Source organism: Balaenoptera borealis (genome assembly GCF_965194805.1).
Source record: "Balaenoptera borealis genome assembly, chromosome: 1".
Lineage (NCBI taxonomy): Eukaryota > Metazoa > Chordata > Mammalia > Artiodactyla > Balaenopteridae > Balaenoptera > Balaenoptera borealis.
The window spans coordinates 173,285,831-173,300,427 of NC_138860.1; the positions used below are offsets into that span (position 1 = coordinate 173,285,831).

At 49.2% G+C, this 14,597-nt stretch overlaps 1 protein-coding gene across 5 annotated transcripts in view; it reads right to left on the minus strand.

Moving 5' to 3' along the window:
• ARID1A (AT-rich interaction domain 1A) overlaps positions 1-14,597 on the minus strand; it is a 75,534-nt gene continuing 60,937 nt past the window's right edge. For 2 of the 5 annotated variants that reach the window (XM_082349102.1, XM_082349103.1), the window contains exons 9-20: positions 14,026-14,171; positions 13,829-13,938; positions 12,434-12,643; positions 9,580-9,787; positions 7,952-8,084; positions 7,602-7,777; positions 7,136-7,286; positions 6,903-7,049; positions 6,722-6,818; positions 5,355-6,246; positions 4,859-4,989; positions 1-3,103 (exon numbers count right to left, since the gene is read on the minus strand). In XM_082349102.1, coding sequence (XP_082205228.1) covers positions 1,373-3,103; positions 4,859-4,989; positions 5,355-6,246; positions 6,722-6,818; positions 6,903-7,049; positions 7,136-7,286; positions 7,602-7,777; positions 7,952-8,084; positions 9,580-9,787; positions 12,434-12,643; positions 13,829-13,938; positions 14,026-14,171 — 4,132 coding nt within the window. In that variant the 3' untranslated portion in view covers positions 1-1,372. The remainder of the gene's footprint in view (positions 3,104-4,858; positions 4,990-5,354; positions 6,247-6,721; positions 6,819-6,902; positions 7,050-7,135; positions 7,287-7,601; positions 7,778-7,951; positions 8,085-9,579; positions 9,788-12,433; positions 12,644-13,828; positions 13,939-14,025; positions 14,172-14,597) is intronic. The other 3 variants (XM_082349104.1, XM_082349105.1, XM_082349106.1) reach the window with 2 other exon arrangements.

The following is a 14,597-nucleotide window of genomic DNA, read 5'->3' on the forward strand; positions in this document are numbered from 1 at the left end:
AACGTCTTACCAAGATTTAATGTACATTTATTCTTAACACGTGGAACATATAGTATAAAGATTTCATACTGAATAAATGATATTCATTAAGCCAAAAAAGGAAAAAAGGAGGAATTTACATCAAGTTTTAGCTACATTGTTTGAAATACAAATATGCAGATTTTATCACTGAAAAAATCTCAATTGTGTTTCTTCATCAGGAACTTCAACTGAACCTAGAACTTTTTCACACCTCGATTAGAAAGAAAACAAAACAAAACAAAAACCCAGAAAAAAATAAACTATAAGTTGATTGGCTGCTGAGACAGCAAGGACTTTTTACAGAGACCTGTACAGCATCGCACCAAGAGGGGCGATGTCTGGCAAGAGATTAAATAGCTGTGTCTCGCTTTGTGCAGGTCACCAACTTGTTAACTCGTCATACTATAAAGGGGTAGCTGGGAGGGGGACCAAACTGTGGGGATCCAAGGGTATGTGCAATGTACAACGTCATATATATACACACGTGGCAGCGCAGCCGCTGCAGCTAAAGGTTAAAACCAGTTCTAAGAGGTGATCTCAGGGTTATTCATACAATCAAGGAGGAGAGAAAGAGGTCAGGGTGTTGTAGGTTCACACATGATACTTTGGGGGAAAAGCCTTTTTTTTTTTTTCTCCTCAACGTTTAACTAAAAACATTTTTAAAAACTACAGCTTGCTGCTGACCCAGCGTTTTCTCTTGTTTCCATGTGAGACATTATTATTACAGTATGTTTACAGTATCAGGTGTACAGTACAGTACATGAAAGGGTCTACACTCTACTGCACAGGCCTCTCCAGTGAACAGGGTTTGTCCACAACTGCGAACTTCTCGGTTCCTGCAAGATTGTGAATGTACAACGATAAACCATACACAGTTCAGCAGTCACCATTTTTGTCCTTCAGGGTTTTTTTTGTTTTTTTTTTTCCTTTTTTTTTTGTTTTTTTTTTTTTTGTTTTTTTTAACCATTAAAAACATTATGAAATGTGGCATCCCCTTGATGCAAGGACTGGGAAAGCCATTTTTATTTTTTTTTCCCCAAACTCACTGTAAACGACAGTAACTTTGGTTAAAATAAAAAAAGTCTTCTATGTAGGCAGAGCTTTGTCTTTTCAAATAGGGCAGGGTCCTGAGGGGAGTAAAGTGAGGACGGGGAATAGAAAGATGGGGAGGAAGAAGGGGCGAGAAGGAAGAGGAAAGAGAAATAGGAGAGACTTTTTTTCCAAGGGAGAAGCTGGACAGCACAGGGTAAACTGGATTCTGAGGTGGTTTTGCATAAATAAAGGGCAACAGTCAGTTTCTAAGTTCTCCACACACGCACACGCACACAGGGAGGGAGGTGTCCCACGGCTGTCATGACTGGCCAATCAAAAACAGTACATCGCAAATGACTTGTGAAACCAATGAGTTCATCAACGGTGATACCGAGATGTCCAACAGCCGTGACTCGTACAGCGTGAACTCCGAGTGGTTCTCGTCCACCTTGGCCAGGGCCAGCAGCGCACGGGCAGCCCGTCGCATCATGTCCACACTAGTTGGCTCAAAGGGCGGGTTCTGCATGTGGAGCAGGCTGGCCTGGCTCTGCTGGAACTGTGTGGCAGCAAGGCTATCCTCCAGGAAGCCCAGGAGGTTGCCGATGCTGCCTTTCTGCACTGCAATGGCACGGGCTGCCAGGCTGTCACCCTGTGCCAGGTTGGCTAGCAGTACTACAGCCATCTCCCGGCACACCGGGTTCTTTCGGTCACTGAGGAAGCGCACCATGGTGCTATACAACTTCTCCAGGCGGCTGAAGGGGGGTGTGGCCAGGATCAGGTCCACATTGTTGTCCTGGATGCTGAGTTTGCTGAGGGTTTCCAAGACCAGTCTCTGGGGGGAGAGGACGGCGTTGGGGCCCAGGGTGGAGAAGGGGTCCTGGGCTTCAGCTGAAGGGCAGACTGCCCAGTGTAGGAGTCCATCCAGGACAGGCAGGCAAATGCTCTCGGGGTATGGGGAGAGGTCCAACTGCCCCGAAATGTTGGCGAGCGTGACCAAGGTGTTTTCCCGAAGCATCTCCAAGCAGTCCCACCACCACTCCACTTTGTTGCAGCTCACCCCTTGGTCCTGCTCCTCCTCCTTCTCGTAAGTCAGTGGTGCCTGCTTCCGTTCTGGGTGCTTGTGGTGCAGAAGGATGAGCTTGCCCAGGATCAGCAGCAGCCCCGGGTGTTTGGACATCTCGAAGTCGTTGCCTGGTACAAATGACAGACTTCGGATGGTATTGGAGACACAGACGCAGCGTTTGGCAAGGGAATCCTGCCAGTCCAGAAGGGTACACAGTGGGGTCTCATCTTTACTGTGGGGTTCATCCTCTAGGATCTTGATGTTCCGATGGCTCTGTGCTGGGCTGATGCCAAATGGGAACTTGCTGCTTTCCTTGGTGGCCTCTACACTCTTAGCTCCCTCCTCGGTCAACGTGCTAGACCGGGTGGACAACACGTCATCCATAGTGGCTGTGATCCGTTTTTCTGGAGGGCCATCGGTCGGGGGGCCCTCCTGCTCTGTTGTCCCTGGTGTACCCGCTACTGCTGTGACATACTTCCGAGTGACTGGTGGGCAGGGTACATGAGGCCGGGAAGGCAGCAGCTCTGTTTTGCTCTCAAAGTGGGTCTGGATATGCTCAGTGGTGTCCCCCCCACCAATCCGCCAGTGCAGCAAGCCACTGTCAAACTCCTGCACGCGCCCAAGCTTATCTGAGCAGTCCACCACAAACGGGTCATTCTTTTGCACGATCTTTACTGGAAGCCTGTCAAACTTACTAATCAGTTTCTCCTCACTATTCTCTGAGGCGGCTTTGTCCTTGCCCGCAAAGGCCATCTCCTCATCATTTTCAATTACTTCCTCCTCTTCTTCCTCCTCTAGTTTAGGACCTAGAAGGTCTTCCTCCTCCTCCCCCTCCACAGGAGCTGGACTAGATGCTTTGCTGAATCTCCCAGGGTCCAGTAGTGTTCTCTGTCCTGGGTCACCCACCTCATACTCCTTTAAAATGCCAAAGATCTCAATCAGGCAACGTCGGAAATATTCCACAAGGAGCTCTAGCAACCCTGGGAGCTAGAAGAGAAAGAACAGGAAATAAATTAAGGGAGAAAAGTGGGCTAAGAAGAGAATCCTTGACTTGAGAGGCCTGCCAAGGTTTTCTATCTCATCTCCCCTCTTCCCTTCTAGGTCAGATGTCTGTATCACTGGGAGAGTCAGAGTTCTCCTTTCCCAAAGGCCCTCCACAAAGCAAGTCACTTGAACTCTCCTCTGCTTAGCACAAAGTTCTTCCTTCTGCCCAAATAATCTTCACACAAGCCTGCCTCAGCAGATGGATCACTGACCAGCAACTCTGCACCTCACCTACCAGTGCCACCCACCTCTCAGCCTCACCTTTCTCAACCAATTTCTGCTTCTCTTCACCAGGCCCAGCTTCCTACCCGTTGGTCACTGCCATTGTCCCTCTTAGGACGCTCTCTACATTCCACTGCCAAGTGGAGCCCAAGCCTAGGCATGATGGGATAACACCTTCCAACACAATGCAGGGTGGACAGATGTTCATCTGCTCTCTTCCCCAAGCTCCCCAACTTTTCCAGGAGGCTGGATCTCTATGCATCATGTAACATAATGAGTGGGATGAGGCTTATATTCTCTAAACACTGTTCCAAGCTGGTGCTAGACAGACCCAAATTTCAGCTTAGATCCTGTACAGGCCATTTACTACTCCTAGCAGAAAACATTAATCTCCAGTCAGATTAATCTCTTGGCTAAAGAGTATAGCAGAAAGGAAAAAACAGGGCTTTAGACTTAAAAAAAGATTCAGGTTTAAATTTTGGCTTTTCTAGGAACTATCTGTATGATTTAAACTCTCTGAGCTGTAGCTTTCCTATCTTTCCACTAAAAATGATGCACATTCCTAAAACTTTACAGGGTTGTTCTAACGTCTAAATGGAATATGTCAAGTGCCTGGCTTATGGAAATTGCTCAATCAATATTTGTTCCTTTTCCTTCTCATGGGAAGCAGGCTTTGGATTCAGAAAGACTGCTAACAGCTGTGTGAACCTGGGCAAAGATAAGACTCTGAGCCTATTTACTCATCTCTAAGAGGCCACATCTGCCTCAGAAGGCTGCAGTGAGGATAACACAAAAGAAAATATGAAGTACCTAGCACAAAGTGAGGGCACAGTAAATGGGAACTATTAATAACAATGCCCCCCTAGTCAACTCCTTAACAGATGGGCTGGTAGGTGCTGAGGATGATCAAAAGAAAGAGTAGGATATTGCAGCAGAAACTCTTCCCAGCTGAGAAAACTCCAGGTGCGTGTCTATGGAGAAAAGGTCTGGAAAACCACCTCTGCATTAACTGCCCCCCCCCAGCCCCCGCCCAGCAGCGTGCACTTCTTTACACTTCCCATTCTACACCTTAGGAAAAATGGGATCAAGAAAGACCTCTTCTATTCGGAGTGGATGAAGAAAGAAAGGGAAAATAAAGAAACTGCTCTACTCGCTGACAGAGACCATAGGTTCTTCTTGGTAGTCTAGAAAATATGGTGTCCTTACTGACATCAACAGAATCTGCATTTCTTACCAACACCAACAAGTTTCTCTCTCTAAAGTCAATCCTGATTGACTAAATTACACAAATTATTATTGTTCTCAGTATTCTAGGCCCATGGCTGGTGGCAAAGTACTGGCAGAGAAGGTATCAGACAGCAAGTGAGAGAAAGGAGACCATGTTGGCCAGGGTGGCTTAATTCCCTGGTCACTTAGCATCATCTACTTCAAGAAGATCTCAGGCCCTCCCAGTCTTCCCCGGGCTCCTGTACTCACCTGACTGAGGTTGAAAGTCATGATGCTGTTGTCATCATACAGCAGGATGTTAATGGTGTCTAATGCCCACGTGCTCTCTGCCAGCAGCCCAGACTTGAGGGACATCATTACCCGCCATGCCTCCGGGGTTCCTGAAATAAACCTCCACGTCGTCCATCCACCAAGCCCAGGTTGGCAGGAGGCGCCCCCCACCCCAGAGCTGGCTCATCAGTCAGGCTACTCTGAAGAGAACACATGGTGAGAGGCAGTTCCAATCTGGGAGATGACACACATCTGCCCCTCATGCCTTCTAGGCTCTCTTAGGACATCACTGTGTGGCAATTCCTTTAGTAAAGCCTGACATCAGCTGATTTCTTCCTTACCCAAAGTTCTTTGGCTCTATTTTAGTCAACACTGGACCAGATTTTAATTCATCCAGAACATCAGGATGGAGACAGAACAATGAACAAGAGGTAAAGAGGCAGATTAAGCAACCCAATCAAGGAGGTCTCCTTACCGATGTCTTTCATCGTGAGCCGCCTCCTCTGCTTCAACACAGGCTGTGTGGCTTCAACAGAGCCAGGTGGGAAGGTGATGTCCCGCCGAATCATAGGGGGCTGCACAGGGGCAGGTGCTATGTGTGAGGCAGGTACTGGGGGACCCGCCTTCTGCATCTTCATCCCAGAGTGCAGGAATGGAGACTTGCTAGGAGAGGTGCGGTTCTCCATTGGCCGGGGCAGGGGAGCAGGGCTGGATACCTGAGGAATGTGATTCTGCATGCTTGGTGGGGGCTGGTAGTTGGATGGAGGGGGCCTTGTCATGGGGGGCACGGGGGCAGAAGGACCATATGGGGGCTGGCGTGTGCCATGGGAAGGCCATGGGCCTTCATGGTTGGCTCTCTGATCCGTGTGCAGCATTTCCTCTGTTCGGTTCACGCCATGATAGGCAGCGCCTTGCGGGGCAGAGCCCGTGCTCTGCCTGTTGGCGTAATTGTAGGTCATGTCATTACGCCCCTGCCACATGGTGCCTTGCTGAGCAACCTCAGCCGATGCCTGTATGGGGCCGCCCATCATCTGCGGTGGCATATTCTGTTGGGCACTGGAGCCAGGGGGTGCTGAGACACGGTCTCGGCCAAACTGGAATGGAAACTGGTTCTGGGGGCCGCCTGCTGGTCGGCGCTCAGTAGCAGCGGCGGCAGTGGCAGGATAGGCATTGCCATACTGGTTGTACACATCTTGCTGAGGGGAAGGCTGAGCAGCTTGTTGCTGGCTGGCAGGCTGGGGCTGGGCCGGGGGCAACTGCTGCTGCTGGGGCTGCCCCTGCCCCGTGCTGTATGGCACACTGTACATCTCCCCTTCGTGCCGCTTGGCAGGAGGGCCGTATGTGCCATCCATCGGCCGCTTGTAATTCTAAGACGGGGACAAGCAGAGGAAAGGTTAATACTCTGCACTCAGGGACACAAGACCCACCGCTGCCCAGATGCTACACCAGACACCTGCTGGGCTTACTTCTGCCCCTCTAGAAGAGAGGACACAGACTCCAAGGGAACAAAGGAATCACCTTTATGAGTTATCTTTTGAAGTTGTTTCTGAAAGCAAGAATCATTCTCTATTCCCTCTGGCTCTCCCTTGCTCTAAGTAGAAAAATGTGGAAAAGTTCAAAAATCAAAATAAGGCCTGTTTCTAACCCTTTTGGAGAACTAGAGACGGGACTAGACTCCAAACAGGGAAGAGACTGAGGGCCTGGCTCTTCAGACAGAACCGGCCGTCGGGGTGGGAGAAGAACACCAAAGAATCTAAAGTGGGCTTCACAGACTGCACAACTTAGCCTTCTAACTGGCTCTCGGGGGAACCTGTGTGTCAGCTCACCCGCTACCCTCCTCACCTGCTGCTGCTGCTGATACACTGTGGTCTGCTGGCTGGGGAAGGGGCTGCTGGAAGGGGTGCCTTGAGCGGAGAACTGATTGCCATAGGAATCATGTCTGGAGGAAGGAGAGAAACAGAGGATCAGGGTGGGAAGTGGGGAAGCCTGAGCCCCAGTGGCACTGAGACCAGGCTTTACTTACCGTTGCTGCTGAGGCTGCGGCTGCGGCTGCGGCTGCGCGGGGTAACGGCTAGGAGAATACATCCCCGAGTCTGGGTTGGAAGGCATGAGATTCGGCTGTGGGGCTGCAGTGCCCATGTTTCCCTCGGGTCCTATTCCGGGCTCCGTCCTAAACAAAATTGGAGAAGCAGGTTGAGTCCATGATAGCTGTGGGGTGCTGGTGCGGGATGGGGGTGGGAGGTGGGGCGTGCTTACCTCACTCTGTCATAAGGACCTCCATAGGGATAGTGCTGTCGCGGTCCCATTGCCACATTTCCCAGCCCAGGGCCGGCAGCTCGACTGTAGGGGTCCCCCATCCCGCCGTTAGGGCCCTGACCTGAGGACATGAAGGGATCACTCCCTGGAGCTAAGAGCAAAAGGGAAGACGGTGAGCAAACTGGTTGGTCAGTAGGTCTAGCAGCCTATACCTTGCCTGCCCCAAAGACCCAGGCCCTCTTCAGAGCTCAGGTTTGTTCCAACTAACAGGTCTTTAACAGAGATCTAAAAAGGCCCCAACCAGCAAAGAAGACATACTTATAAAGGGATGACAAGGTGAGGCCAGGGAGAGGGAGACAAGAAGAGAGGGTGGCTTGACAAGAAACCTTAAATCACTCTCAAGATTACCCCCCCCACCCACAATTCCCCTGTCCTCAAGGACGTAAGGCCAACAGCAGTTGGTCACCTTTCCTCATGCTGCCATAAGGATCCTTATTTGGCTCGTAGGACATGCGCCCCATCATGTCAGAGGTATTCATACTGGGCTGGTACCCAGGGTTTGGAGTCATGGAATTCCGCTTTTGGAATGTGGGGTCACTTCCATCAGGAAAGGCATCCTGGATCCCGACCGAATTGCTCCTGCTCCAGAGTGAGGAAAGCCAATTAGACCCCAAATAAAGGAATTCCTCCGATAATGCAAGGCACATGGGAGTCACTGGTTGGACAGGCAGAGCGGGGACCGCCCTGGGCTGCACAGGAGCTCATGCACTTCTGTCCAGGGCCCCCCAAACCACCTGTCGCTGCTCCAGGCCTTACCTCATGCCTGGCAAGGGGGGGATCTGGCTGTGTGGTGTGGATGCTGGAGTTGGTGGCTTCAGGTCTCCCCCTTCTGCCATGGAACTGCTGGTTGACTGAGGTGTCTGTGGCCCCTGCATTGACCCTGATCCCGCTGTGGACAGAGATGCAGGGTGAGCAGGAAAGTGTTTAACTCTCACAGCAACACACAAATGCCCTAGGATCTCTTTGAAGCAGATCGTTATAAGGCTAGAACTAGGGTTCTTTAAGACCTAAATAACCCTTCTCAAGAGAGGATCTGCAAGGCCAGTAATAAAGAAGGAAATCTGAGAGCGCTATCGCTTTTTGCGGCTGTTCACATTTGGAGACCAGGAGTGGTGTGGCGATGCCATCAACATGCTGGTGATTCCTTGAGTCTGTCAGCTTCCCTGACTACTTTTCTTTACTTCCCCCAAGGACCTTACCTAACCTATTACACCTTGTAATGCTGGTACACAAGCTCCCAGTAAGAGGCCCTGGAATGCTGGGTGGGGAGGTTCCATCTTGCCCCAAACCTGCAGAACACTGTAGGAGCCCAGGAACTCCTATTCTCAAGCATCTAACCCAGTGTCACTGTGCAGTTTCAAATGTTCCCTTAAGCTGGTGAGCACAGAACTACCCATAATTAACGCTGCCGTTAGCCACCGTTCCCAGCAGCAGATATCCCACTGCTTAGGCCTCCCCAGCCGATGAGTCATCTCAGGCACTCACTATACCCTCAGAGGTCAACACCAGGGCGCATGTGTTTACACCCACCTTCTAGGAGCCCTGGCCTTCTTCCCTCCCCATGCTTGTCCAGGCCCCATCCTCCTCTCAGAAAGGAAGGTGGGCAGAGGCACTCCCAGCAGAGAGCTCCATTCATGTTCCCTCCCCACCCCCTCCTTCCCATTCATTACCATCTCAGCTCCCTGGGGAATTCAGGGCTCTAGTCTGAGCTGCATTCTAAGGCGCTGACATCAGTGAGCCAAAGCTCCCAGATGGCCCTGCCTCACTGCTATTTGTCAGATTTCCCGACTCCTTTGGTGTCCCTCCCACTCACTAGTTTACAAACATTTGGCAAGATGCCAGGTGCACAACGAAAATTAAAACTTAAGGGCTGCTGCAAACTATCTCCCAAGGGAGTCGCCACTGCCCGCTCTTTAGTCTGTCAACCTGTTAAGCTCTGTGGTAGGACAGGGCAAAGCACACATCCCTGGTGGCAGGCACTGGTGAATAAGGAACCTGGACCCTTGAATGCTACCCTTTTATTTTTTTCATTTTTTTTAAACATCTTTATTGGAGTATAATTGCTTTACAATGTTGTGTTAGTTGCTGCTGTATAACAAAGTGAATCAGCTATACATATACATATATCCCCATATCCCCTCCCTCTTGCGTCTCCCTCCCACCCTCCCTCTCCCACCCCTCTAGGTGGTCACAAAGCACCGAGCTGATCTCCCTGTGCTATGCGGCTGCTTCCCACTAGCTATTTTACATTTGGTACTGTATATATGTCCATGCCACTCTCTCACTTTGTCCCAGCTTACCCTTCCCACTCCCCACGTCCTCAAGTCCACTGAATGCTACCCTTGAAGGGTGAGCCTTGGTGAGGCTGCTCACCCAATCCTTACCAGGAGAGGGAGGCTGGATCTTGGGCTGGGACTTCTTGGAATCAGCAGCTGCAAAGATGTCTGGGGGAGGGTCTTCTCCCCGTTCGATCTTGCACTCAAAGGCATAGAGACACTGGATGTACTGCTTTTTCAAGGAGCTGGCAGCACTGCTTGAGGTGCCGACATTGAGGTTGGTCGCAAGTTCCCGCCATTTTTTGTTCTTGTTGACCTGTACAACCAACCAGAAGAGTTGGGGTACATCTTCCATCTGGTCTTCCTGCCCACATACCCCAAACCCCATCAGGCTACCAGGTACTCATCTTGTGATATCACAGTTCTCAGTTAACCACAAAAGTTAACCTTGCTTGGTGGAGAGTCCACAATAAACATTAAATCCATGGCTTCCCTCTACCCTCAGCAGGTTTTATCCACAGATCACTGCAACTGTCAGACAGTGCTTATTCAAAATAGGGCAAACTTTACATCACTATTAGAGAGAACGGAATTCAGAAGGTATGGGCTTTCCTTTACACAAGTGTACTGATGAGAAATGATGTGCAAATCACCATCAGGTGCAAATCATATTTTAAATGCTCTGATAAAAACTAACATTTTATAAAATGGAGACGTGTGGCAGTATCAACGACCACCCTGCTTGACTTTTACTTTGTCAAACTGGGGGTTTTCATATCTGATTTTTTTTCTCAGTGTGGGGCTCCTTGCAAATTTGATATTCTTGTGTCACTGCTCCCTGCATCTCAATGACATAACTACAAGCCCCTTTCCCTCAGCACTGTCTTGATTGTCCGGGAGATGCTTCAGGCCCTATGACTTCTTTGCCCCTTCCCAGCGGCCGGCCTACAGTTCTGCCTCCTCTCCTCAGCTTCAGCACACACTGAGCAAGACCAGTCCCCCAGTCCCTACACTAGGTCTGTCTGCTTTAGCCAGGCAGGTCTCCTTCTTCACGTATTCTTTTTTTTTTGGCCGCGCTACGCGACATGCGGGATCTTAGTTCCCCAACCAGGGATGGATCCCATGCTCCCTGCAATGGAAGCACGGAGTCTTAACCACTGGACCGCCAGGGAAGTCCCCTTCATGTACTCTTATGTTTATTCATCCACCATGTGATAAGCCTGTCTCTCAAGGTTAGAAACACTGGCTTTCCAGTCCCAATCCACGAGGAGTTCGATATGTTTTGATACCTGCTGGTCTGGTACCTGTGACACCAGAGAAGAGTGATAAGGAAGCAAAGAAAGGAACAACCTAGATGAACACTTCCTAGAGCAGGCAATATCTGAGCAGAGTCTTGCAGGTTGGAGGTGGCACTGGTAGGGTATACTCCAGACTCTTTCCCATCAGCATGCCATCTGGGCCAGTCAACTGGAACGGCCCCCGCCTCTACCTAAACCCTACTGATCCTTCAGAAAAGCTCAGGGCTCATCTTTTGCCTTCTTGGAGCCTTCAGAAACTAACTTGTAACAGCACTCTTTCTCCTCTGAACTCTGTCTTTAGAGTTCAATCACATCACTGCATCTAAAAGGTTGGCAACCTTCTGCAAACTGGAAGACAGACCCAGGCTTTGGGATTCCCTCTATACCTCATCTTAGGTCCAGTGAATCCAGAAGCCCACACAATCAACAGTTTGCCAAACCTAACCCAATGCCCTCTTTCCCTACAGGTAGAAGAGCCCTGACTACAAGAGCTCAATACCAGGGAGAATGGCAGGAATGAACCCAGGGTCACCTCAGAAGCCTGCTGTGGCTCGGCTTCCCACGCTCGTTATGTGGTGGTGTGCACGTGTCTTGTTTTATTTTGTTTTCCTTTTGTGGGGGAGGGGAATAAAGCCTGAGGGAGAAGGAATTCATAACTGACTGTTGGTTGGCTTCATTCCAATCATTTTCTTTTCTGCTGGTGACAGCTGTTTTCTCTTCTGATTTAGAAGGTTTGGAATACACCCCTCCCCACGACGCCTCCCCCTGAGCTCAGCCACACACTCAGATCCAATAGCAGGCTCCTGGTATGATGACTACAGAACATACATAGGAGGAAAGTTTGCAAGGCACAGTGGGCTGTCTGCCAGCGTTGCCTCACCTGTTTGACTCCTGGGTTGAGTGTAAAACAAAGATATAAGTTATTAGGGCAGGCCCAAGGCTCAAGGTGGTGCTCAGTTCAGAGGCTTCCAGTGGAGATTAACCCAATCACTTAAGTCTCCCATACAGAGTGACTAAACACAATTTCCCACCTACTTCTTCCTTCATAAACTATTTCTATTTAATAGCTCCTGAAATTCCATCTCCATTGGGAAGCTTTCTAGAATGAAAGAATCAGCAACTACTCTGGCTTCCCTTGTACCATCTTGTAGACCAATTTATGTGGCAGAAATCTTGCTGAAAGCTTTGTTTGATTATCCCCAGCTTTCGACAGTCTTAACAGGATACACACTGTCCCTACATTACAAATAAGAAAAACGAGGGCTCAGAGTAGTTTTACACCTTGATTAAGGTCACATGTATCGTAAGTGGCTAAGAAAGAATTCAAAACCAGACCCATCTCTGAACCTTGCCCTTGTCTACTACTCCAAACTGCCTGCCATGGAATCAGAATGCCCCCAGACTTGCCCGATTTTTGCAACCCAGGGGGACTCCGGACACATGGTAAGTTAATGCTAATACTTTACACTACCCACGGAGGTCTCAGCCTCCTCCCTTTGCCTTATCTTCTGGAAGGCCCGAGCTCCCTGGTCTGTCAGTATGTGACTCAGAGAGCAGCAGGAGAGGGTGATGTGCCTGTGGGATGCATGGCACCAGTGATGCCACTGAGTACCTAGAGAGAGGCTTGTCGAAACCACAGGGGAAGCCAAGTGCCAGGCACTCACCTGAGTCAATCCACCAATTTCCTTCACAGACACATAGAGGCGGTACAGGTCCAGAGGTTTCCTACCCACAGCAGGCAGATTTGTCATGCCCATGGCCTTCTCCTCCGTGAAGGCCAGATAACGGTCCACCCACATCTTCCTCTCAGGCTCACCACCCAGCTCATACAACTTGGTGATCTTCTCATTGGTTGTAGTAGAAGAACTGGATTTCTGAAAGGGGCAGGTCAAGATTCTTAGGAACTGGTCAGATTCAAAGCCTATGCTAGGGGTCTTAGAAATCCCTTGATTAGGGCAGCGGTAAAGCTTCTCATTCCGGGGTGGTCACTAACATCTGCACTGCCTTCACAAAAACCAAAAGGGAGCTAGATGTTCCTGTAAAGAAAGAAAGCTAACACTGCTTATATATGTTATGTATTGAGTGCTGTGCTAGAGGCCTTTATACATTAGGTATTATAAATTATTCTTCTCTTAAAAGATAAGGTAGCAGGCACAAGGAGGCCATGCCTAAGATCTCATAGCTCTTAAGTAGCAGGACTGAGAGTCAAACCCTTGTCCACCTGACATCAATGTCACTACTCCCATACTACTACCCAGGAGCCTGGACACACTTTTACAGACTGTTTCAGAGAACTCAAGAAACACAAAACATGACCTTGAGACAGACAACTGACTAAACTGAAAATGAACTCTTCCTCCTCTCAAGAAAGGAAGGGTCCTGCTTGAATGGCTTTGGATATCCTATCCAAGACATGAGGATGACTAAATGAGTCTGGAAGCCAGAGGTGAACGTCCACAAGAGGTGGCAGCTATGATTTTTATTTCCCCTACTTTATAAGCTGGGGAAAATGAGGTATGACAAAGGGCCGAAATATTTTAAATGACTTAAATACTGAGCAGGTCCCCAGAATGCCACACAGCCCAACCAATCGCACACTCAGGACCAACCTAAGAGAGGCCAAGGACCCAAACCCCACCTGCCTCGTCTCCCACTTTATAGAACGTAGGGCACCAACCATTCCTGCTGTTCTGAGTAAGGTCCAGGAAGAGAAGAACTAGTGCCCCATGACATACACCATCTATCAGCGCATAAGGACAGGGATCACAGTTTCAGAGAGCAGTGCAGAGAATTCTACTCTGCAGGTCTGGCACTTCCTCCATATCAGACAGCTGTGAGAACATGTTATTTACGTTAGGACCCATTAGGCTAATTCAAACCTAATTCAGTGAACTATTATCCTGGGACCCTTCATGGTAAGAAGAGGCGACAGCACCCTTTTCCAAGATTATCTAGTTGGTGTCATAAAAGGCTGGAATCTAATCACCCTCTCTTCTTTTTCCTTCCTATCACTGAAAGGATGGGACAGAAAGTTGAGGGGTCAAGATATAAATCATTACCTTGGATTTAGATTCCGTCTTGGGTGTCCCATCTGCCTTGTTGTTCATTTTGGTGGCTGGAGTTAACTTGACATCCCCAAGACCCATCATCTCTGGGCTGGCTGCCATCCCTATAAAAGAGAAAAAAGTCCAATAGGTTGGTGACATGAAGATCACTTTGGAAGAAATCCCTGGGGTGAACAATGACTAGGACTTACCTGCTGAATTGTTGGCCATGGTTCCACCCATGGGATATGGGGGTCCCTGAGGGTTGATCATGCCAGCCATACTATTAATCCCTTGTCCATAGGGAGGTCCAGTTCCCATTATGCCCCCTTGATTCATATTGGGGTAGCCTGGTGGCCTGAGGAAGAAGATGCAAAGCGTGAGAGAGAGACAGAAGTTAGAGACACTAAGCTTTCAGATTTGGACTTGACCTAAATAGGGCTGTGTGAGCCAAGATCATCTAGTTAGGCTTACAAGGAAAAAGTTTATGGCTCCCGCAAACCACAAACATGCACAGAGATATTCTTATCTTCTACCACCCACAAACGGTTCTAAGAGGGTTCAAGCTCCCAAAAAGAAATCATAGCTCAATTTTAAAGGATACACTCCTTGAAGAATGGAGTCTTACGGTGTCTCTTAAATACTGCCTCCTTTTAAGGCATCTCCAAAGTCAAGCTGTGTTTGCATTTAAGGGCCCTCACTATGGCAAAAGGCCTAGATTAAATGCTCAATTTTATTACTCTGTCATGTCACTCCAACCAAACTCACAGCATGGCACCTGTAG